Here is a 23,515-nt window from a genome sequence, read left to right on the forward strand (position 1 = left end):
GGTGCTTGGGACGCCCAGTATCCCAGATCTGAGTGCCAGTTTGCGTCCCGACTGTTCTCTCCATCCAGCTCCCTGCTATGGCCTGGAAAAGCAGCTGAGGATGGCCCAGGTGTTGGGCCCCTGCACCCCTGGGGGTTGGAGTTCAGTCCTGGCTGTTGTAGGCATTTGGGGAGTAACGCAGCTGACAGGATATCTGTCTCTCTGTTACGCTTTCAAATAAGTAAATTTTTTAAATGTACAAATAAAGCTGCTTTGAATATTTGTATGAACACAGCTTTCATTGCTTTGGGTAAATATCTAGGGATGGAATGATCAGTTTTCTTCATTCTTTTAAAGTCTTTAGGTCTGCAGTGCTGTTATTTCTCTTGTTTCTGATATTGGTATTTTTGTATCTTTTCTTTTTCTCCGAGCGCTGTGTCAGTTTCATTTATTTTCTCAGAAAAGCAGCTTTTCGTGTGTTGAGTCTCCCGTGTCTTCCCTGCCTTGCTGCTCACTGCTGCCTTGGAGACGCCACCTTCCTTCTGCTTGCTCTGGGTGACTTCAGGTGGATGCTGGGGTCATCTCAGCTCCCCCCTCCTTTCTGCTGTTCTAATGGAGCTATTCTTTTTTTAAACATTGCATTTATTTACTTATTTGAGAGGTAGAGTTATAGACAGGGAGGAGGAGACAGAGAAAGGTCTTCCATCTGCTGGTTCACTCCCCAGATGGCCGCAATAGCTGGAGCTGAGCCAATCTGAAGGTAGAAGCCAGGAGCTTCTTCTGGGTCTCCCATGCAGGTGCAGGGGCCCAGGCACTTGGGCCTTCTTCTACTGCTTTCCCAGTGTACATCTGATTGCACCAGGTGTGCTTGCCTGCAGGACCGTCCTGTCTGCAGTGGGTCGCCTTTGCTCCCAAGTTGACCGTGTCTGTGTGGGTCTGTTTCTGGACGCTACTCTGCCCCATTGATCTGTGCGTCTGCTCTTTCCCCAGACACAGAGTTGGGTCAGTGCAGCTTCATTGGGCCTTGAGGTCAGCCAGGGTGAGCTCTGTGGCCTCCTCGCTCTTCTTTAGTGCAGGTGGGGAATTCTGGGTCCTTGGCCTCTCCAGGGACACTTCAGAATCGCTTTGTAAATGGTCACAGGGTAGCTCAGTGGAGTTTCGACTGAGGTTGTGTTGAGTCTGAAGAGCAAGTTGGAAGAATTGATGTCCTAACTGTATTCAATTTTCTAATCCATGAACTTCAAATATCCATTAACCTAAATCTTCGATTTTCTTCATCATAATTTTATAGTTTTCTGCATTTGGCTCCTGTACATACTTTGTTAGACTTAATCCTACTTATTTCATTTTTGGTGCTATTGTAAATGATTTGATTTTTTTTAAGATTTCAAATACTAATCATTCATTTTTGACCTATAAGAAAGCAGTTGGCGGGGGCTGGCGCTGTGGTATAGGTGCTAGGCTTCCTCCTGCAGTGCTAGCACCCCATGTGGTCACTGGTTCAAGTCCCAGCTGCACCACTTCCAATCCAGCTCCCTGTTATGGCCTGGGGAAGCTAGAAGATGGCCCAAGTCCTTGGGCCCCTGTACCCACATGGGAGACCTGGAGGGTGCTCCTGGTTCCTGCCTTCAGATCAGCCCAGCTCAGGCTGTTGTGGGCATTTTGGGAGTGATCCAGCAGATGGAAGACCTTTCTCTCTTTCTCCTTTTTCTAATCTCTCCCTCTCTCTGTCTTAATTCTACCTCTCAAAAAAATAAATAAAATCTTTTTTTTAAAGAAAGCAGTTGGGTTTTATATATTAACCTTTGACTGTGGAAGCATGTTAGTAACTGCTTAGCTCCCAGAGGGTTTTTGGGTTGCTGTTGATTATCGGGATTTTTTTGTATAATGTCCTCTGCAAACAGCAGGGTTTTATTCCTTCCTCCTGATCTGCACGTTTTACTTCCTTTCCTGTCTTACAGCTCGAGCCAGGACTTTGTAGGTGACACCAAATAGGAGTGGCGAGAGGCGACACCCTTTTTTGTCCGCAGTCTTAGGGGAAAGCGTCTAGTTTCTCAGCATTATGTCCTGTGTCAGCTGCAGGTTTTCTTCTTGGTAAGGAGGTCCTCCTGTACTCCTGGCTCGTCAGATTTCCTGTATCCCACCAGATTTAGACAATTTGATTTTGATCTGTCTTGGTGTAATTTTCTTCATGTTTCCTAGCTGTGGAATTCACTGAGCTTGATCTTGTAGATTTATAACTTTTGAAAATTTAGAAAATTCCAGCTACTTTTTCCTACATCTTTTTTTTTTTTTTTTTTTGACAGGCAGAGTGGACAGTGAGAGAGAGAGAGAGACAGAGAGAAAGGTCTTCCTTTGCCATTGGTTCACCCTCCAATGGCCGCCGTGGCCGGCGTGCTGCGGCCAGTGTACCACGCTGATCCAAAGCCAGGAGCCAGGTACTTATCCTGGTCTCCCATGGGGTGCAGGGCCCAAGCACTTGGGCCATCCTCCACTGCACTCCCTGGTCACAGCAGAGAGCTGGCCTGGAAGAGGGGCAACCGGGACAGAATCCGGCGCCCCGACCGGGACTAGAACCCAGTGTGCCGGCGCCGCTAGGTGGAGGATTAGCCTAGTGAGCCGCGGCGCCGGCTTCCTGCATCTTTTTTTTTCTTCCCTCTCTCCTCTCCTTTAGGGACTGGGGTTATCTAGACGTTGGGACCCTTGGCTGAATCTTAGAAAGTATCTAATGTACCCTTGCCTCACCCCCGTCTCTGTCTGTTGCATTTTGGATGGTTTCTATGGCTGTGTCTTTTCCGTAAATTTCATCCAGTGCATTGTAGTTTTTATTGTATCTGGAAGTCTGATTTATTTTTACCCTTGTATTTTCCATGTCTCTATGTAACATACTGTTATCTCCTTCCCCTAACGTCTTCAGTGCACACAATATAAAATATAATAGCTGACCAGTTTTTTGTTTTGACTACCAAGTCTATTATCTGTGTTAGCTTTGCTTGGCTGATTCTTTTCTTCATTATGGGTCATGTTTGCCTGCTTCTTGAATGCTGCTCGGGTTTTATTGGACGCCAGATACTGTGGACTTTACCTGGCTGGGGGCAGGCTATTTTTGCATTCCTGTAAATATTTCTCAGTGTTGTTATGGCCTGTGGTTAAGTCACTTGGAAACATTTTTATCCTTTTGGATCTCGCTCTTAAACATATTTGGGGTGGAGGAAGCCACAGTGGCACTGGAGGTAGGACGTTGTCCTGGGAGTCCTGGACGCCCTGTGGCGGTGAGTGTGTGCACGCGGGCTGGGGGAGACAGGAGCTGCTCCCAGCCCTGGGGCGCTGCTGCTCATCTGCTCTGATGTTGGGGTGCTGCCTTCTCCAGCCCCCAGTGGTTTCTTTCCATCCCGGTTCTGGGGGAAGCTCACCTGGAGACGCGGGTGTTCTCCGCAGAGCTGCCCTCCCCAGCACTGCCTTGAGCACCCTCATCTTGGCCACACGTGGCAGCTCCGTCTGCTCCCCACGGCGAGACTGCCAGGCTTGCCCTCCCCGCACACGTCCTGGGAGCTCTGCACCCTGTGTGCTGGGACAGTCGGTCGTGGGGTCACCTCTCATTTGCCACCTCGCAGCCGTAGCTGGCCTCACTGTCTGGTGTCGGAAGAGCCACTGTTTAAGATATTTTATCTGCTCCTTTCAGCTGTTTAAGGCAGGGTGGTAAATCCAGTCTAATATTTCTGCTTGCCTGGAGGCGAAGTTGATGGCACTTCTTTTTTTTTTTTTTTTTAAGGTGAAGTTACAGAGAGGGAGAGGCAAAGACAGAGGTAGAGAGAGAGGGAAGTCTTCCATCCACTGGCTCACTCCCCAAAATGGCCTCAACAGCCAGGGCTGGACCAGACTGAGGCCAGGAACCAGGAGCTTCTTTTGGGATCCAAGCACTTGGGCCATCTTCCATGGCTTTTCCAGGCCATAGCAGAGAGCTAGGTGGGAAGTGGAGCAGCCGGGACTCGAACTGGTGCCCATACGGGATGCCAGCGCTGCAGGCAGCAGCTTTGTCCACTACGACATAGTACTGGCCCTTCGCTGGCACTTTTTAAAAGTATTTCACTCCCCAAATGCTGTAATACCTGGGGCTTGACCAGGCTGAAGTCAGATCCCGAAACTCAATCCAGGTCTCCCACATGGGTGGCAGGGACCCAGGTCCTGGGCCATCTCCTGCTACCCCCCGGGCTGCATGTTAGCAGGAAGCTGGACTGGAGGCTGTCTGAGCAAAGGTGTGGTCTCCCTAGTGCTATCTTAGTTTCTGTCCCAATGCCTACCCCCGGTAAACACGGACTTGTTTAGTTGAAAGGTGGACACACGCAGGTTCTACCTTTAGATGGGAATCTAAACAGGTAATTTCTACAACAAAAACTTAGGTATTTTAGTCTAAAGAGTGTTTCTTTGGGAGGCAGAGGCAGAGAAAGTAGCAGAAAGATATCCTATGCACTGGTTCATGCCCAAGTGTGCACAGCGTTCAGGGCTGGGGCCGAAGCTGCTGTTTTCTTTCATCACCATCTTTCAAAAATCAACCATGTCTGCTGTAATACCCTGTAAAAGGCACACCAGCTCGAGTATATTTTAGATAATTTTTTACTGGGGAACCAATTGCTTGGCTAAAGCCCCCCACTTAAACTGGGCTTTTCTGGTGTTTATCTCAAGTACTGAAGAATAAAGGTGGGCGATTGGCCTAGGGATTGAGACAGCAGTTCGCATGCTTGCATCCAGTACTGGAGTACTGTGCTCCAGTACCTGGCTGCGGCTCCGGCTTAACTCCAGCCTCCAGTTGATGCAGACCCTCGGAGGCAGTGCTGATGGCCCAGTAATTGGATTCTTGCTACCATATGGGAGACCTGGACTGAGTTCCTGGCTCCTGACTTTGGCCTGGACCAGTCCTGGCTGTGGGCAGGCATTTGGGGAGTGACTCAGCAGATGGGAACTCTCTGTCCATCCATCCAGATCTTTCTCTCTCAGTATTTCTATAAAACTATGAAAGAACAGGCTCTCATGTAAGGGAATATTGTCTTAAACCAATCAAAACTACCAAGTGTAGAAGACCATTACTTTTATGGGTAATGTAAGCATCTTGTACTTTAAATAAAAAAAAATTACACTAATGGAAGTTAATAGGAAGAAAGTGAGCAGAGATTATGAGACTATGATATCAAGTAAGAAATTGTTAAAGTTACCTTTTTTTTTTTTTCTTTTTGACAGGCAGAGTGGACAGTGAGAGAGACAGAGAGAAAGGTCTTCCTTTGCCGTTGGTTCACCCTCCAATGGCCGCTGCGGCTGGCGCGCTGCGGCCAGCGCACCGTGCTGATCCGATGGCAGGAGCCAGGTACTTATCCTGGTCTCCCATGGGGTGCAGGGCCCAAGGACTTGGGCCATCCTCCACTGCACTCCCGGGCCACAGCAGAGAGCTGGCCTGGAAGAGGGGCAACCAGGACAGAATCCGGCGCCCCGACCAGGATTAGAACCCAGTGTGCCGGCGCCGCAAGGTGGAGGATTAGTCTAGTGAGCCGCGGCGCCAGCCGTAGAAATTGTTAAAGTTACCTTTTTAGATACTTTTTGTTTAGTCAGTTTATGAACTGAAGACGTATCTGGAAGGTGCAGCAAATGTAGCCAGTGAGCAGTGCGGTGGTCTCCATGTGCCACCAGCTCCATACCCTTACCCTCATTATTTTGTCTGTTCTGCTCCTCCCCACCTCCCTAATGTTACTCTTTCCTTTTCGGCTTAGTATTTGGCCACCTGGCTTGACTTACTGGGACACTATCACAAGGCTCTGCTTCCCTCCGTCTCTCCCCACAGCTGTCCCGGAGACCAGAGGTGCCCTTCCTGCTCTGGGGACGTCTTAGCCCGAGGCGAGGCTCGAGGTCACACTGCTCTGCACACCATCAGGAGTTCACTTTCTGTTCAGCTGCAGGATCTCGCGTCTGCTCTAAAACCCTGCACTGGATGGAAACGGAACTAACAGCCCGGAAGTGCCCAGGACTTTTGGCTGCTGACAAATCAGATCTCCCTTGCAAAGGCAGCTGAGTACACGCACAGTGTGTGTTTGTAGTGTTCTGTAGACATCCCAAAGGTTTCAAGGAATCCCAGGCCCCATGGTTGATAACCACAGTTAGGCAAAGTGAAGTGAGAGTAGAGTTCAAGACAAAGTAGTTAGCAAGTTTCCTAAAGCCTCAGCTAGAGACTTTCAGACTGGCTTTGCTGTGGTGCCGTCCTCCATCACCTGTGACTGGAGCACTCCTCCTGCCGCGCTGGCGACTCCGGTGATCTTGTCGGAGCTGGGTGGGAGCTGTTTATTTGCTCCCCCATCTGCGTTCCTTTTTGTCTGCTCTGGTCATTTGCTGGCCGATCTCTCCCTGCTGGACCACTTGCTCCGAGACAGGGAGATCGCCCAGCACTTGGTGCGGACCGGAAGGAAGCACAGTGACAGCTCACTGGGTCGGACCGAGGGTTCGCTGGCTTGAGAGTCTGAGTTTCAGTGTGTTTGGTCCAGGTTCCAGCACCACCGTGGTACACGCTGAACTCGCAGGGAGAAGATCCTCAGGCCATTTCTTCCCAGATTCCAGGGGTGCTGCTGAGGCTCTGGCCGTCGTCGGCAGGAGCGGCATTTCTGTGTCTGTAGGATTCTTCCAGCCAATGACAGGAACGTCAGCTTGTGAGCTCCCTTGTAGGCGTTTTCTTTTACAATAAGGTCGAGTCCTGTGATTTTCTATGAAGTGAATTTCAGAGCCACAGCCCCTGGGCATGAGCACTGGGATGAGCAGGCCCCGGGATTCCTGGCAGGCCCCGGGATTCCTGGCTGTCCCCATGACCGAAGCAGGCCTGGGCGTCTTAGAGCAGAAATGAAGCTGGAGCCGGTCAGCTGGGAGGGCGTGGGGGCTGCGAGCCCATGGGGGTCAGCTGGGGGGGGGGCGTGGGGGCTGCGAGCCCGACGGGGGAGCTGAAACCCAGGCCCGACAAGCACAGAGGATGTGAGGACGTGTTGCTTCGCCTGGTGACTGCCTGTGTCTGTGGGATCTAACAGTGTTTCGTATCACCTACGTGTTTTGCCAGCAGCGAGGGCCAGGGAAAGCCAGCTTCCAGACGAGAGGTTTATCTGCCAGTCCTTGAGCTTTGCTGTGTGATTGGCTCCAAAATACTGAAGCCCGAGGTTCTTCTTTCTAGATAACATATGTCTAGTAGTTGGGAAAAGGTAAAATGTTGCAAGAACTGTGTATGTCTTAGCAGTAGGCATAGAGGCCGCGTGTGACAGCTGTTACCGTCAGCTGGGAGGCCCTGGGCTGAAGGCTCTAAGGCGGCCAGGAGCTCCAAGTTCTCTGATGTCCCTGATGGAGGGGAGAGGGACCCCGGGGTGGGAGGGGAGGGTGTGGGATGCATGGGAGGTGGTGCACTGCAGAGGTCGCTATCCACTCTGCGCTGTTTCAGCCATCAGAAAGTGAGGGCCTCTCAGGAAGAGGGGCCGGTACCAGGTGAATCTTTTCAGAGCCCGCCCCCTCCCTGGCCCTAGGCCTCTGTTTCCAGGAGATTTGCAAATCAAGAGCCTGTGGTTATCTCTAGGTCATGAGATAATCATCTGAAAGCACACCTCCCTCACCTTTTAAACAGAGTAAAATACACAGGCTCCCATGATCCTTTACGGAAACAGCAGGAATTAAACGCCATGGCCACACAGAGCTACCTGGGGGGTCTAGGTAAAGGGCAGAGCTACAAAGCCCTTGTGCAGGGCGCCTGAGTCCAGGGGTTCTGGGGGCCTTCTTGGACCCATGGCATCACCCAGAGCTCAGCCAGATTCCAGGCCAGCTGCGTCTCAGCTCAGAGAGCAGGGAGACCTGTCCATCCATCTGCCGCCTGTCCATCACATGGGGCTGAGTGGGGCTTGTGTCCTGTCAAACCAGGTTGTACCTGCATCACATGGTGCTGAGTGGGGCTTGTGTCCTGTCAAACCAGGTTGTACCTGCATCACATGGGGCTGAGTGGGGCTTGTGTCGTGTCAAACCAGGTTGTACCTGAAGCGGTGTCTCTGCCTGTAGCGCAGACCTCCCTCTGCGCGTCACAGGCTGCTCAGTAACTGTTGGTGATTGTTGGGGCGGATGTTTGGTGCAGAAGATGGGTGCCATGTGGGATGCCCGCAGGCCACATTAGAGAGCCTGGTTCAAGTCCCGGCTCCTCCACTTCCAATCAGCCTCCTGCTAATGTGTCCCCAGGCAGGTGGCCGGTGATGGTTCAAGTGCTTGGGTTCCTGCCACCCATTTGGGGGACCTGGGTTGAATTCTGGGCTCTTGACTTTGGCCTACCCAAGCAGTTGGGCCATCCTCTGCTGCTTTCCCAGGCGCATTAGCAGAGAGCTGGATCAGAAGTGGAGTGGCCGGGAGCTGAACTGGTGCCTATATGGGATGCTGGCGTCACAGGCAGCGGCTTCACCCTCTATGCCACAGCACCGGCCCTGAAAGGTTCCACTACTGATGGCTGTAGCGAACTCCATGGTAACCTTTGGAAGAACAGGGACTAAAATGACCTCTGCATAACCACCTTGCAAAAGTTTGTGCCGCCGGCGCCACGGCTCACTAGGCTAATCCTCCGCCTGCGGCGCCGGCACACTGGGTTCTAGTCCCGGTCGGGGCGCCTGATTCTGTCCCGGTTGCTCCTCTTCCAGTCCAGCTCTCTGCTGTGTCCCAGGAAGGCAGTGGAGGATGGCCCAGGTGCTTGGGCCCTGCACCCGCATTGGAGACCAGGAGAAGCACCTGGCTCCTGGCTTCGGATTGGTGCAGCATGCAGGCCACAACGCACCAGATGTAGCAGCCACTTGGGGGGTGAACCAACGGAAAAAGGAAGACCTTTCTCTCTGTCTCTCTCTTTCTCACTATCTAACTCTGCCTGTCAAAAAATAAAAAAATTTAAAAATTAAAAAAAAAAAGCAAAAGTTTGTGCCGCACGCCTCGTCTAACAAGGTTTTCTGTGACGGCAACCAGATGAAATTTCCCGGCTTGTGCTGTGGAATCCTCTGGAATGTTCAGAGACTGGAACTGGTTTGCTTCAACCAGGCTTTGTGTTTTCCATGATGCTGGTCGGGCTTTCCCCGCCGAACCCAAGTGTGAAGTGTGCAGGCCGCTTGTGTCCAGCAGGCGAGGGCCTTGCACTTGTGCCTGAGATGCGTCAGCTGCAGAGCCACGCGCCAGGAAGTCCACTGCACTCTAGAGCAGTGATCCGGGCTGCACTTGAAAGGCACAGAACCGTGTTGTCTCAACTCTGGGGGTTTGCTTAAGCCCACCGGTGCTCCCCACAGACTGTACAGACCCTAGTCCAAGAGCATGGAGAATGGTGGGGGTGGCTCCAGGCCAGAGGGCCAGGGAAGGGTATTTGCAGGTTGTTCTTGCTTCGTGGTTGGATTTCTTTAAGGAGCTGTGCCTAGAACATATTCTTAGAAAGATTACATGATGTTTCCTTGGTTGGAACTCAGTGTTTTAGATGCACACCAGGACTTAATAAGCTCTCTTGACAAACAGATACTCTCAGAAGCTACATAGAGACACTTGGAAAATATTTCTTTTTTCCTTTAAAAGATTATTTATTTGTTTGAAAGGCAGAGTTACAGAGAAGCAGAGGCGGGGGGTAGAGAGAGAGAGAGAGAGAGAGGTCTTCCATCCTCGGGTTCACTCTCCAGACGGCTGCAACTGCTGGAGCTGGGCTGATCCGAAGCCAGGAGCCAGGAGCCAGGAGTTTCTTCCGGGTCTCCCACGTGGGGCAGGAGCCCAGGGACTTGGACCATCTCCTATTGCTTTCCCAGACCATAGCAGAGAGCTGGATCGGAAATGGAGTAGCCGGAATCGAACTGGCACCCATATGGGATGCCAGCATTGCAGGTGGTGGCTTTACCTGCTACACCACAGCACCAACCCCTGGAAAATATTTCTACCCATGAAGCAATGATGTTACTTAGAACATTGAATTTAGAGGCCAGACAAGGTCTCTCTAGGAAGCGGAAGTCTTAAGATCGCAATGTCAGAGGCCGCTGACTGCGCTGTGACTCGTCTGTGTGTTTTCGTGCTTCATGCTTTGGTTTAAATGCTTCCTTTGCTTGGAGGGCTGCTCTTGCTTTGCCGGCTGGTGAACATTTCTGCCCTTCAGGGCCTCTGCTTGATCCTAGTTTTCAGAATGCAATTAATGTCCTACTAATATCCTGTGTTCACTGACCTCTTTGTCAGGGTGACTCAGGAACTTGCAGACATGGGCCAGCGCCGTGGCTCACTTGGTTAATCCTCTGCCTGCGGCGCCAGCATCCCATATGGGCGCCGGGTTTTAGTCCCGGTTGCTCCTTTTCCAGGCCAGCTCTCTGCTGTGGCCCGGGAGGGCAGTGGAGGATGGCCTAGGTTCTTGGGCCCTGCACCTGCATGGGAAACCAGGAGGAAGCACCTGGCTCCTGGCTTCGGTTCGGCATGGCTCCAGCCATAGCTGCCATTTGAGGGGTGAAGCAACGGAAGGAAGACCTCTCTCTGTCTCTCTCTCACTGTCTAGCACTATCTGTCAAATAAATAAATAAATAAATAAATAAATAAATAAATAAATAAAAGAAACTTGTAGATGTGCGCTTCCCCTAGACAGAGAGCTCCTTCAGGATAGCTGTGACTGAATCATTTTATATCTCTTGCAACCAACCGAGTGTGTGCTTACCTATTTGTGCGTTACTTTACCAAATATGTATTGAGTGCCTCCTGTTACATTCTGAGGGGCGAGCGGTGGAATGGTTGCTGCTTTATGGGGCTTGAGTGATCTTTTTCAAAAACCAGCTTTTCTCTTTTTCTAACATGTAGATTTTTTAAAGCTATTAATTTTCCTCAAAGTGTTTCTTTGACTGCATGTCGTGCATTTTGGTGTGATAAGTTTTCATAGTCATTCAATGAGAAGTATTTTTCTGATGTCTCCTGTGATGTCTTCATTGACTTAATGATTGTTTAGAAGAGTGCTGGTTAATTACCAAACATTTCTGGCTGTTCTGGTTATCTTATTTTTTATTTCTACTTTAATACTGTTGTGGTCTGAGCACATACTTTTTTAATCGTTAAATGTATTCATATCTGTTTTATGGCCAGAATATCCTGCATCCAAGTAAATGTACCATGTGGACTGTTCTGTAGTTTTTTTTTTTTTTTTTAATGCAGAACAACTAAGTCAAGGTGGTTTATTGTGTTGTGCAAATCTTCTGTGTCCATACTGATTGTTTTAAAGTATTATTTATTTATTTGAAAGTCAGAGTTACGGAGAGGTAGAGACACACACAGAGAGAGGCCTTCCATCCACTGACTCATTCCTTGATGACCACAACGGCTGGAGCTGGGCTGATCTGAAGCCGGGAGCCAGGAGCTTCTTCCAGGTCTCCCACGTGGGTGCAGGGGCTCAGCACTTGGACCATCTTCTGCTGCTTTCCCAGGCCACAGCAGAGAGCTGGATCAGAAGAGGAGCAGCTGGAACTTGAACCGGCGCCCGTGTGGAATGCCGGCACCGCAGGCAGCGGCCTTACCCGCAGTGCCACAGTGCTGGCCCCATGCTTCATGTGTTCTGAAGCTCTGGTATCAGGCACATACGTGTTTGTGATTGCCAGGTCTTCCTGATAATTTATGGTTTTTTCATTATTAAATGACTCCCCGTCTCTAGTAATACATTTTATTTGACATTTATTTTTATCTGATACTAATATTGGTGCACCTGCCTCTTACGCTTCCTATTTGCGTGGTATATGTTTTTCCCTTCATTTACCTTCAACCTATCTATTCTTTGTATTTAAAGTCTTCCTCTTGTAAATAGTGTGTAGTTAGGTCTTTTTTTAAAAAATTAATTATGCGATAGGCAGAATGACAGAGAGAGAAAGCCCTTGCATCCACTGGTTCATTCCCCAGATGCTGCCACAACCAGGGCTGGCCAGGCTGAAGCCAGAGGCCAGGAGCTCCATCCAGGTCTCCCACACGGTGTGTGGGGGGGTGGGGGGGGCGGTGCTGGCACTCAAGTACTGGAGCCAGCACCTGCTGCTTCCCGGGCACTTATCAGGGAGCCGGATTGGAAGCAGAGTAGCCAGGACTCCAAAATAGAATGTGGGCATCCCAAATGGCAACTGAACCCTGTGCACAATGCCCCCGTTTAATGGGGTCTTGTTGAAAGCTGTTTTTATTCAGGGCACTGAGGAGTAGCAGGTTAAGCTGCTGCCTGTGATGCTGGCATCCCTCATGGGCACCAGTGCATGTCCCATCCAGCTCCCCGCTAATGCACCTGGGAGAGCAGTAGAAGATGGGCCAAGTGCTTGGGCCCCTGCACCCATGTGGGAGACCCGAAGAAGCTCCTGAATCCTGGCCCAGCCCCGGCCATTGTGGCCATCTGGGGAGTGAACCATCGGAAGGAAGATTGTTCTCTCCATCTGTCCCTCTCTCTCTCTAACTCTACGCTTCAAATAAATCAGTGAATCATCAAAAAATATTTTTATTCTACATTCTCTGCCTTCTTGTTGGTGTATTTAATACAATTACTGCTTTAATGTAACATTTAAGGTAATTATCGCTGGGCTGGGTACCATTTTATTTTTTTTTCTTGTCTCCTTTTTGTATTTCAATTCCTTATTTCCTTTCTTCTTATGGGTTATTTGACGATAGGATTTCACTGGAATTTTAGCTACAGTCGTTCATCGAGGATTACAATCCACATCTGTAACTTTTTCATTTACAGTACCATTAACCACTTCCAGTTGATAATAACCACTTGTAAGTCCCAGAGACGTGAACTGTCGTGCCCAAAGGAACACCGTGTAATGCAGACAGGGTAGAACCGGCAGGTGGGTAGCTCATCTGAAGTCAAGTGTAGCAAGCTTCCAGTGTAACACAGACTCCTCTCCTCTCACTGGTTCAGTATTAGGGTTGGTGGTGGATTAAGCCTGTGAACGTGGAGTGGATTAAAACTGTGTCTTTGCAAAAACTGGTAAAAGGAAGAGGGAGAGGGAGGGAGGGAGTTTGGGGGGAGGGTGGAGGGAGAGAAGTGTGGTTGTTTTCTTGGAACTGCACCTGTGGAATGCATGAACTCTCTTCACTTTATATTAATAAAAAGTAAAAAAGGACAAAAACTTCAAAAAAATAATAGCCACTTACGCGCAATCTATTGGGCATGATAACTATTGTATTGTAGTCTCGAGTGGGTTTATAAAAAGATTTATTTGAAAAGCACAGTGGCAGATGGAGAGACAGAAAGAGAGTGAGGGAGAGAGAGAGAGAGAGCCACCTCCCATCCACTGGTTCATTCCCCACATGCCCACAACAGCCAGGGTTGGGCCAGGCTTGGGCCAGGGACTCCATCTGGGTCTCCCAAGTGGCAGCTTAGCCTACTGAGCCACACATCTGTGTCCTACTATGATATACCTTGGGGTGGGCTCAGTTACTTTTTTTTTTTTTGACAGGCAGAGTGGACAGTGAGAGAGAGAGGGAGACAGAGAGAAAGGTCTTCCTTTTGCCGTTGGTTCACCCTCCAATGGCCGCCGCGGCCGGCGTACCGCGCTGATCCGATGGCAGGAGCCAGGAGCCAGGTGCTTCTCCTGGTCTCCCATGGGGTGCAGGGCCCAAGCACTTGGGCCATCCTCCACTGCACTCCCAGGCCATAGCAGAGAGCTGGCCTGAAAGAGGGACAACCGGGACAGAATCTGGTGCCCCGACCAGGACTAGAACCCGGTGTGCCGGCGCCGCTAGGCGCCGGCCTTCAGTTACATTTTAATTATACATTTCTGTCACTCCAATTTGGGGTCCTTAAGTCATTAGTTTTTTATTTTTTTCTGCCCTGTTCTCTCGCTCTTTTCCTTCTCGTATGACGGTTAACTTGTGCTGGACCGGCTGACGTCATCAGCAAATCCCCAGGGCTCTGCCGGGTTCTCGTGAGACGTCTTTTCCCAGGTCCTTGGGCCTGGCTGTTTTATTGACAGGCTTCCAGCTGTACCTCGTCTTCCTCTTTTGGGTCCATTCAGCTGTGAAACCCTTCCAGTGAGGTGTTGTTTTTTTTTTTTTTTTCAGAAGTTGTATTTTGTAGTTCCAAAATTTTCATTTGGTTTTTATTCATTTCTCTGAAATTCTCAGTCACAGAGGACCCGTATCCTCGTGCTGTCTTAGGTTCTTTGTCGGCTCCAGTATTTTGTCCGTTCTGGAGCTGGGCTCAGTTTCTCTTCCTTCCTTTTGCACTGTGTCCCGCGTCTTGTTTCTGGCACAGAGGATTCTTCCGAGCTCTGCCGGGACACTGGATGCTGAGTTGCAGAGACTCCGGGGCCCGGCGTTCTCCCACCTGTGCCCTCTCCAGCTCCGCACACGGCGCCTGGCCCCAGGACAGAAGCCACGGAAAGGGAGTTCACCTGTCTGGTTCCCTGCCTGCCCCCTGCAGGTGCACAGGAGCTCCTCACCGGAGTTCACAGCACCTCCTGGTGGCTGTGCTCTGCACAACAGGCACAACTTTGTTCCCTGTGCTTTGTTGTTGGGTTTCGCAGACGCTGCGTTTTGTACAAACTGCAGGTTTGTGCAGCCTTGTGTGGAGGAAGTCCTTTGGTGCCATTTTTCCAGGAGCACGTGCCGAAGGCTTGGGTTTTACATCAAGGCATGTCCGTTGTAGTTTAGACCTAATGCTGTTGCATCCCCGATAGGCTACACAATGTAATGCAAACATAACTTTTGTACGCAGTGGGAAACTTCGTTGTGTTGGTCCAGAACCACGCCCACGATGTGTTTGAGGTGAGACTGCATCCTTGTCTGCTCGGGGCGGGGAGCAGCGGGACAGTCGGGAGAGGTTGTCGGCCAACGAGGCAGTGGTGGTGAAATATGGTTGTTGGGATAGCAAATGGTTTAGATAAAGAACTCTAGGCCGGCGCCACGGCTCACTAGGCTAATCCTCCGCCTGTGGTGCTGGCACCCTGGGTTCTAGTCCCGGTTGGGGCGCTGGATTCTGTCCCGGTTGCTCCTCTTCCTGTCCAGCTCTCTGCTGTGGCCCAGGAGTGCAGTGGAGGATGGCCCAGGTCCTAGGACCCTGCACCTGCATGGGAGACCAGGAGAAGACCCTCCTGGCTTGGGGTCGCCACAGCACGCCGGCCATAGCGGCCACTTGGGGGGTGAACCAACAGAAAAAGGAAGACCTTTCTCTCTCTCTCTCTCTCTCTCTCTAATACTGCCTGTCCCGAAGCAGCAGCAGCAGCATCTGATGCCTGCAAACACCGGCTGAGAAGTGTTTGAGGCAGAGGAGGCCGGTGGGGCTGGAGCCTGGCAGGAAGGCGGGACAGCGGGAAGCGAGGTTGGACAGGGAGCGAGAGCCAGGGAGCCTAGTGGGCTCTAATGAAGACAGGGAATTAGGGTTCCGTGTAGAAACGTACGACTGCCACCGCTCGGCCATGCACAGTGCCACGACCTCGGCGGCCCTAGCGTTGTGAGTCCACCCTCATTCACAGGTGGGGTTTCTGCACTGTAGACACACTCTCGCGTCTCTGCTACATGGAGGCTCTCTACTATCATGGGAGGGAAAACAAGTTGGCTTGCATGTGGAAAGATACAGTGGCAGCCAGAGCTGCCGTTTAAAACTGAGAAGCACAGGCGTAGCCACTGGGAAGCCCACGGAGAAGCAGGGTTCTCCCGCCTCCTGTGTGGCAGCCGCGTCTCCCGGGAGCCCCACCCTCACCGGAGCCTCTCCTCTGCCCTAGATGACAGCGCCTCGGCGGCCAGCAGCATGGAGGTGACCGACCGCATCGCCTCCCTGGAGCAGCGGGTGCAGATGCAGGAGGACGACATCCAGCTTCTCAAGTCGGCGCTGGCCGACGTGGTGCGGCGGCTGAACATCACCGAGGAGCAGCAGGCCGTGCTCAACAGGAAAGGACCCACCAAAGGTAGGCGGGCCGCGGGCGCGGGGACAGCCGCGGAGCCGCTCTGTGGCCGGCCACGCCAGTGCAAACGGCGTGTTGATGGAAAAACCCAGAGTTAGAATCACAAAGAGCAGTCTCGGCGCTGACAGTGTGGTCGCCCCGTGTGTGACCATGTTTGTGGTGTGACGTTGGTGAGCCTGTGTGGGTGACCCTCAGGTGAGTCGGGAACTGTGCCATGGCCCGTTGAGAACCAGCGTCCATCAGGATTCCCTGGGGTGGCGACAGCCATTTGGCACAGCAGGTAAGACACCACTTAGGATGCCGGCACCCCATCTGGAAGCACATGGGTTCAGATCCCAGCTCTGCGGCCGCTCCCAGCTTCCTGCTGACACACACCCTGGGAGGCAGCAGGTCACGGCTCAGGGAGCTGGGTGCGCGCCACCCACATGCGGCACCTGGATGGAGTTCCCAGCCCCCGGCCTTGGCCTGACCCAGCTGTAGCTGTGGCAGGCATCCGGGGAGTGAGCCAGTGGAAGACGTTTCCTCTCTCTGTCTTTGAAATACGTTTTTAAAAGACTCCCTGTGGGTGGAGAGAGCCCCTGTGGGGGTCTGTTCCACCTGGGAAGGTCCTCAGCTGGTGTTGCCATTCAGTTCAGCGTGGCCGGCGTCAGGCTCAGAGCCGGGACTGGGGGCACAGAGGGGCCCCCGCTGTGAGGAGCTCAGAATCCCCGAGGTCTCCCTCACGTTCGCCCCCTCCAGCCGGCCGGCGCCTCCTGGGCAACACCCTCTGCTTTCACGAGGACACCACCCACAGGGTCTGCCCCTCGGGGTCTCTGGCAAACAGATGTCGACATTTAGGCCCCGTGGCTCCTGGGAGTGAGACGAAAGGAAGCAGCATTTGAGTTCAGTCACTTGGTGGTGACCCTGTGCTTCAGATTTGGAAATAAAACCCTTGTGAAGTTTCTCTCCCTTGGGGCTGGCTCTGCAGTGGGTTAAGCGCTGCCTGTGACACTTGATAATGCCATGTGAGCGGAAGTTTGAGTCCCAGCTGCTCCACTTCCAATCCAGCTCCCTGCTAACGGGCCTGGGAAAGCAGCCGAAGGTGGCCCATGTCCTTGGGCTCCTGCTACCCATGTGGGAGACTGGAATGGAGCTCCTGGCTCCTGGCTTCCGCCTGGCCCAGCCCCAGCTGTTGTGGCCATTTGGGGAGTGAACCGGTGGATAGGTCTCTCCTTCTCTCTCTTTCTCCCTCCTTCTCTGTAACTCTGCTTTTTAAGCAAATCAGTCAATCTTTTTTGAAAAGTTTCTTTCCCGCTAGTTAGTCGCTGATGTCCAGTGGACCTGGTGAGCCTTCCTCGTCTTCACCTCTGTCCCTCTCCTCTCGCCGTGATGTCCCTTGGGTTGAAATGTGTTCATGTCAGTGTCCCTCTGCAGGCGCCTCCCTGGTGCAGGTGCCTGGAGGGACAGTGAAGACACCTGCGCCCCTCGATGGAAAGCCTGCTTGCACCCAGCTGCACTCCTGACCCCAGCGCTCGGCTCCTGCACCTGGGAGGCAGCAGGCAAGGGCTCCCCGCTGGGAGATGTGGGTGGAGTCTGCAGCTCCTGGCTTCAGCCTGGCGCAGCTCCAGCCGTCGGGGGCCTTTAGAGAGTGAACTGTGGATGGAACATCTCTCTCTCTGTCGGCTTCCTCTGTCTCTGCCTTTCAAATAAAATTAAAAAAAAAAAACCAAACACCTTTTTTGTTGTTTGGATTTAAGAAATTGTCTCACAGTTACTGTATTTTCCTTGGAGCGGGAGACGTCTTTTCGTTTTCTCTCTGGCTCTGGCTGCATTTTCACACATCTGTGGTCAGAAATCTGTTTCTTATGGTTATCACCAGCCCCGTGTGAGATACACACGCCGGGCTGATGTCTATATTTTGAGTAATCCCTTCAAGTAATCATTTTTCTCCTTTTAAGTTCTAAAGTGATTAGGCTATTTAAATAGAAGCCAGATTATTTTAGGTATTCTTGACCTACTCAGATTTCCAAAAATAAATCTGATGACTCCTGTACCCTAAATGGTTTATTTGAAGTAGTTGCTTTATATAAAGCCTCCGCCTTTTAAAAGTCCTGTATTTTTAGACAGTGGCCGTCCCGACTCTTCTCACTGTTTAAGCTTGTCGTCCTGATATAGATCTGCAGTAGACGGGACATGTGGTATTCTACTTCGTAAGTATTAAGCGATCCCCCCACCCATACCCCACCCCAAGGTTAGTTGTCGGAGCTCAGGGCTCAGGGATTGGAGCTTTGGGTGCACACCCCTGTGCCGTCTGCCCAGCGACAGTGATGGCTATGCCATTGACAAGCATGCTGCCTTCACGTGCTGGACGGGGCTCACCCAGGGCCATGCCGGCGGTGGGTGCCGTCTGGGCACGTGGCTGTCCCATGGTTACCATCAGGCCCCAGGTAGTGACCCTAACTCCTGTCCACGACAGCACTCGGCTCATTTCCAGAAAGTTCTCACAACTTCCAAGACTTGATTCACCTTATCAATGCTTGTATGACTTAACTAGCATAGCAATGAGAATTGCAGATTCACGGAAATGACTTGCTGGTCCCCAGCTCAAGGCTCCTGAGATGGGGACAGCTGGCCAGCCCCTTCCTGGTCCAGCCCCTGTGGACGTGAAGAGAGGCTGTGCCTGTCCTGACTGCCAGCTCCTCTTTGCTATTTTTTAAAGATTTATTTATTTATTTGATAGAGTTACACAGAGAAAGAAGGAGAGGCAGAGAGAGAGAGAGAGAGAGCGAGAGAGAGAGAGAGAGCGCTTCCATCCTCTGGTTCACTCCCCAACTGGCTGCAGCAGCCGGAACTGTGCCAATCCGAAGCCAGGTGCCAGGAGCTTCCTCCGGGTCTCCCACGTGGGTGCAGGGGCCCAAGGACTTGGGCCATCTTCTACTGCTTTCCCAGGCCATAGCAGGGAGCTAGATTGGAAGTGGAGCAGCTGAGACTCGAACCAGCACCCATATGGAATGCCGGCACTGCAGGTGGTGGCTTTACCTGTTACGCTGCAGCGCCGGCCCCCACTGGATCCTGTTTACCTGGGGGGCGCAGCCCTGGGCTTTGGGATTTGCTCAGGTTCCGCGTAAGCTCCCCAAAGTGTGCTTTTCCTATTCTTCTCCCTGATTTTTAAAGGATTAGCCCTGGTTGCCAGGCTACCCTGCTTCACTTGGAGACAGCCGCAGCCTGCAGTCAGCTGGTTCTGGATGGACCAGCTCTCAGGTAGAAAGATCTGGAAAGTTTCATGACCGCCAAGCAGGGATTAGCACCTAGTGGAGAAGAGGGAGTCACACAGTTTATGGAGATATAATTTTATTGTAACTATTTTACTTATTTGAAAGGAAAAGAGGGAGAGAGGAAAGGAAGAGAGAGAGAGGAGAAAGCAAGACTCCTCTCGCCCATGCCTCATTTCCCAAATGCCCACATAGCTGGGGCTGGGCCAGGCTGGAGCTGGGAGTCAGAACTCACTGTGGGTCTCCCACATGGGTGGCTCCTCCCAGGGAGTGCGTTAGCAGGAAGCTGGAATTGGGCGTGGAGCCAGGACTCAAGCCCAGGCACTTTGATATGGGATGTGAGTGTCTTATCATATGTTCTTAGCATCCTAGTAACATGAGGGTGTCTGTGTCGGTGCTGACGAGGGGAGAAGGCCCGTGCGTACCTGGGCCAGGCCGAGCGTGAGCCCGCGGTTCTGCAGCACATGCGGAGGAGGCTGAGCTGCGCGCACCGGAAGCGGTCAGCACTTCTCCTTCTGAGAGTTGCGTCTCCTCCGTGCTTTCTGGTGGCTTCTAGCCATTCTGTGCTGTGCATTCCTTCCTAGGCAGCAGACCTGAGCTTTTAAAGCCGCCGTTTCTCACCAACGAGGGTGACAGCGGCGTCGGGGCTGGCTTGTGGGCTGCGTTGCTGAGAAGACCAGGGCTGGCACTCGGCGTTTGGTTGCCGACAGACCCACTGTGCACTTGCACAGTTGATTCTCATTCCAGTGCTGGGACGTTAGTGCAGCGTCAATTAAAATACGGCTCTGGCTCCCCAGATGTGGATTATATGTTTCGTTGCCTGTTAACCAGCGAGTCCTTCATAGTTTTCATTTTTAAAAAGATTTATTTATTTGAAAGGCAGAGTTACAGAGAAGCAGAGAGAGAGGTCTTCCATTCGCTGGTTCACTCCCCAGATGGCTGCAACTGCCGGAGCTGGGCTGATCGGAAGCCAGGAGCCAGGAGCTTCTTCCAGGTCTCCCATGTGGCTGCAGGGGCCCAAGAACTTGGGCATCTTCCACTGCTTTTCCAGGCTGTAGCAGAGAACTGGTTTAGAAGTGGAACAGCTGGGACTTGAACCGGTGCCCATATGGGATGCCAGCACTGCAGGCGGCAGCTTTACCCACTATGCCACAGCACCGGCCCCCATATTTCTCATTTTAAATGTTGCGTGTTTCTTCAGGTTGTTAGGCATGTTGGCTTTTTAAATTGTTTAATATTCCCTTTTGCAAACTTTGAAATCAATTATGTCAACTAGTGGATCCCTTGGTTCATATGTCAAGGAGTTGTGTTAATTAATTAATAGCCTCATTCATTAATAGAGCAGATAATTAGTCACGTATCCCAAAGCTCCTGTTGGAGAGGCGGGCAGGCAAGTCAGCCCTGCCGTGCCCAGGTCTGGGGCCCTTGGCCTCGGGGTTAGCCCCTGCAGTCACCGTCAACAGCAGACCACGGGCCCCGTGTTCCACAGCAGACTGATGTTCAGAGCGGAACTTGTGGCCGCCATCGAATGGCTGGTTCAGGGCTGAGCCTTGCGGTGGCTACGGTGGGTGCCCACTCACGTCCCCGCTGAGTGCCTGATTGGCAGGTAAAGGACAGCCTGCAGGAGATGGACACGGGTGGAACCTTTCTGCCCTCGCCTCCTCGCCACGGGCCTTGAATTAGTGTTGGTCAGACCAAGCCCGGCAGTTAAGAAATGGTGACTGTGTGACTTGTAGTCACCGCTGGCCTGGACAGAAGAGTGAGAGATGTCTGCTGTCTGGATGAGACCTGCCCGGGTCCTTGCTGTCACTGTCACCGTGTGTGTGTGTGTGTGTGTGTGCGCGTGCATGTACAGGGTAAGACCTCTCCAGGACCTCACTGTCACTGTGTATTAGTGTGTGTGTGTGTGTGTGAGAGAGAGAGAGAGAGAGAGAGAGAGAGACAGAGAGAGAGACAGAGAGAGACAGAGACCTGCTCGGCTCTTGCTGTCACTGTCACTGTCCCTGTGTGTGTGAGAGAGACCTGCCCAGGACCTCACTGTCACTGTCACTGTGTATTAGTGTGTGTGTGTGTGTGTGTGTGTGAGAGAGAGAGAGAGAGAGAGAAAGAGAGACAGAGAGACAGAGAGAGACAGAGACCTGCTCAGCTCTTGCTCTCACTGTCACTGTCCCTGTGTGTGTGAGAGAGACCTGCCCAGGACCTCACTGTCACTGTCACTGTCCCTGTGTGTGTGAGAGAGACCTGCCCAGGACCTCACTGTCACTGTCCCTGTGTGTGTGCAGGGTGAGACCTGCTCGGCTCTTGCTGTCACTGTCACTGTCCCTGTGTGTGTGCAGCGTGAGACCTACCCGGGAGCATCCTGTGTACAGTCTGCTTCCTGTGCCTCACTGAGTCGGATTCTGCCTCAGATCCTCGGCCACAACTTAAACGTCACTGCATTTCATTCTTCTTGTGTTGTGTTTGGGATTTTCGATTTTACCCTGAGGGCCAAGTGGATAGAGCCTTTCATCTGGTGTAGCTGTGGTAGGTACAGGGTGCCAGGCGTTCTGCTAGGAACGTCCCCCTCCCGACCACTACGGCCTGCAGCAGCCTGCAGGTGGGCACTGGCGTCCTGATGTCACCGGGAAGCTGGGCGTGGGAGGGGCGGGGCTTGGCCAGGCTTGTGAGTGAGCTGCGTGGAGAAGGCACTCAGCCCCTTGAGGCTTCCGATTGCAGCCCTACCCTGAGTGCATCCATACCTCGGCATTTATCCTTCTCCCTTTACTGGAGAAATTCTCCTTTTGGTACTGTGCTGTTGTGTTCACCTCTAGAACAGTTAAAGTGTTGAGAAAGTAACACCACTGGTTTATGAACCAGAGGAAGGTGCCACAGATTAGCCTCCCTGGAAGCCAGGGGCTCATTGCAGGAACACGTGTTTGCCCCAGCCTGGGGCTGCTTCTCTCCCAGCCTCCAGCCGCTGTGCGCAGTGACCAATAGCCGCTCCTGTCTCTGGCTGTCCCGCCGGCCCAGCCCATGCTTGCTCCCGCTGTGGGTGCTTTGCCCACCCTGGGCCTCCTTAGGCTGCAGCTTTTCTTCTTTGAGTGGCTGATGTGTTTTTTTGATGGAAGAAGCCTGGTCTGAGATCATGAGTGGCTTCGGTGTTTAGTTGGGGTGGCGGTGATGGTGAGAGTGCCCGGTAATTCCATTTTCCGTGAACTTTTTGGAGCCCCGCGTGTGTGTTTATGCTGACCTGTGCACGATGCACATTGATAATTACAGTCTGCATCTGTAGTAAGGTAAGCGTGAGTTCACACTGCGCCCCCTTTAACCGGGGCCACGGGGCTCCCTGGTCCCACTTGCTCATCAGGGAGCAGCCCGGCTCCTACCCTCCATGCCTGCGCTCGCTCGTGTCCGTTCCAGGGCCATCACCCGTGCCTCAGGAAGCACTCTTCCAGCCGGAGGGCCGTGGTCTGCACTTCCCCTGTCTGTAGTCTTGCAGGCTCTGCTCATTTCCAGAATTGCCCGGGTCAGCGCCTCCCACCCCTCAGTCACGCCCCTCGACAAGGTCATGGCACATGCCTGCGGTGCAGTTAGATTCTTCCCTCACAATCTGCCTCCTGCCACAGGGCCCCCATCTCTGGGCCGGTGTCCACTTGCATCTGTTGGGGTTCACTGCTGGTGCTATGAGGGTTTGGGCTGTGCCCAGTGTCGCTCAGGGCGTCTCCACCCTCGACACTGCCTCTCCTGACCCCTGGCAACCCCTGACCCGTGTTGTCCTGGGATGTCCTGAGCCAGACGGCAGGCAGCCTTCAGACTCGCTGCTTGCGCCTGGCCGGGTGCCTCCGTGGAGCCTGCATTGGTTCTTCCCTTTCACGCCTGTGATGTGTTCATTGCATGGGTGGATTTTGTTTGCCCGTTCACCTGTGGAAGGGCACTGTGGCTGCGTCCAGGTCTGGAGAGTTACGGATGAGGCTGCTGGGCCAGGGCTCTGGCGTAGCAGGTAAAGCTGCCACCTGCAGTGCCGGCATCCACTTGGGTGCCGGTTCCAGTCCCGACTGCTCCACTTCTGATCAGCTCACTGCTAATGGCCTGGGAAAAGCAACAGAGTATGGCTCAACTGCTTGGAACCCTGCACCCACGTGGGAAACCTGGAAGAAGCTCCAGGCTCCTGGCTTCAGTCTGGCCCAGCCCTGGCCATTGTGGCCATTTGGGGAGTGAACCAGCAGATAGAAGAGCTCTGTCTCTCCTCTTTCTCTGTAACTATGCCTTTCAAATAAATAAGTTTTAAAACAAAAAACAGAAAAATGAGGCTGTTGTAATATGTCAGGGCTGGGTAGAAGCACACGTTCAGGTCAGCTGGGCAGACACCTGGTGTCAGCACGATTCCTGGATCGCACGGAG

The 23,515-nt window shown here is 52.4% G+C and overlaps 1 protein-coding gene and 1 long non-coding RNA gene across 14 annotated transcripts in view; both read left to right on the forward strand.

Moving 5' to 3' along the window:
* EML1 (EMAP like 1) overlaps window positions 1–23,515 on the forward strand; it is a 181,994-nt gene that overhangs the window by 86,215 nt on the left and 72,264 nt on the right. For 12 of the 13 annotated variants that reach the window (XM_070065389.1, XM_070065387.1, XM_070065384.1 and 9 more), the window contains one exon: window positions 15,705–15,887. In XM_070065389.1, coding sequence (XP_069921490.1) covers window positions 15,705–15,887 — 183 coding nt within the window. Of the gene's footprint in view, window positions 1–12,723; window positions 12,825–15,704; window positions 15,888–23,515 lie in introns of those variants that run through there. The other variant, XM_070065393.1, reaches the window with a different exon arrangement.
* On the forward strand, window positions 7,394–11,549 carry LOC138847263 (uncharacterized). Its single transcript, XR_011384947.1, has 2 exons — window positions 7,394–7,905; window positions 8,010–11,549. It is a non-coding gene; the product is annotated as an uncharacterized lncRNA (long non-coding RNA).

The sequence above is a fragment of the Oryctolagus cuniculus genome, chromosome 20, assembly GCF_964237555.1.
Source record: "Oryctolagus cuniculus chromosome 20, mOryCun1.1, whole genome shotgun sequence".
NCBI lineage: Eukaryota > Metazoa > Chordata > Mammalia > Lagomorpha > Leporidae > Oryctolagus > Oryctolagus cuniculus.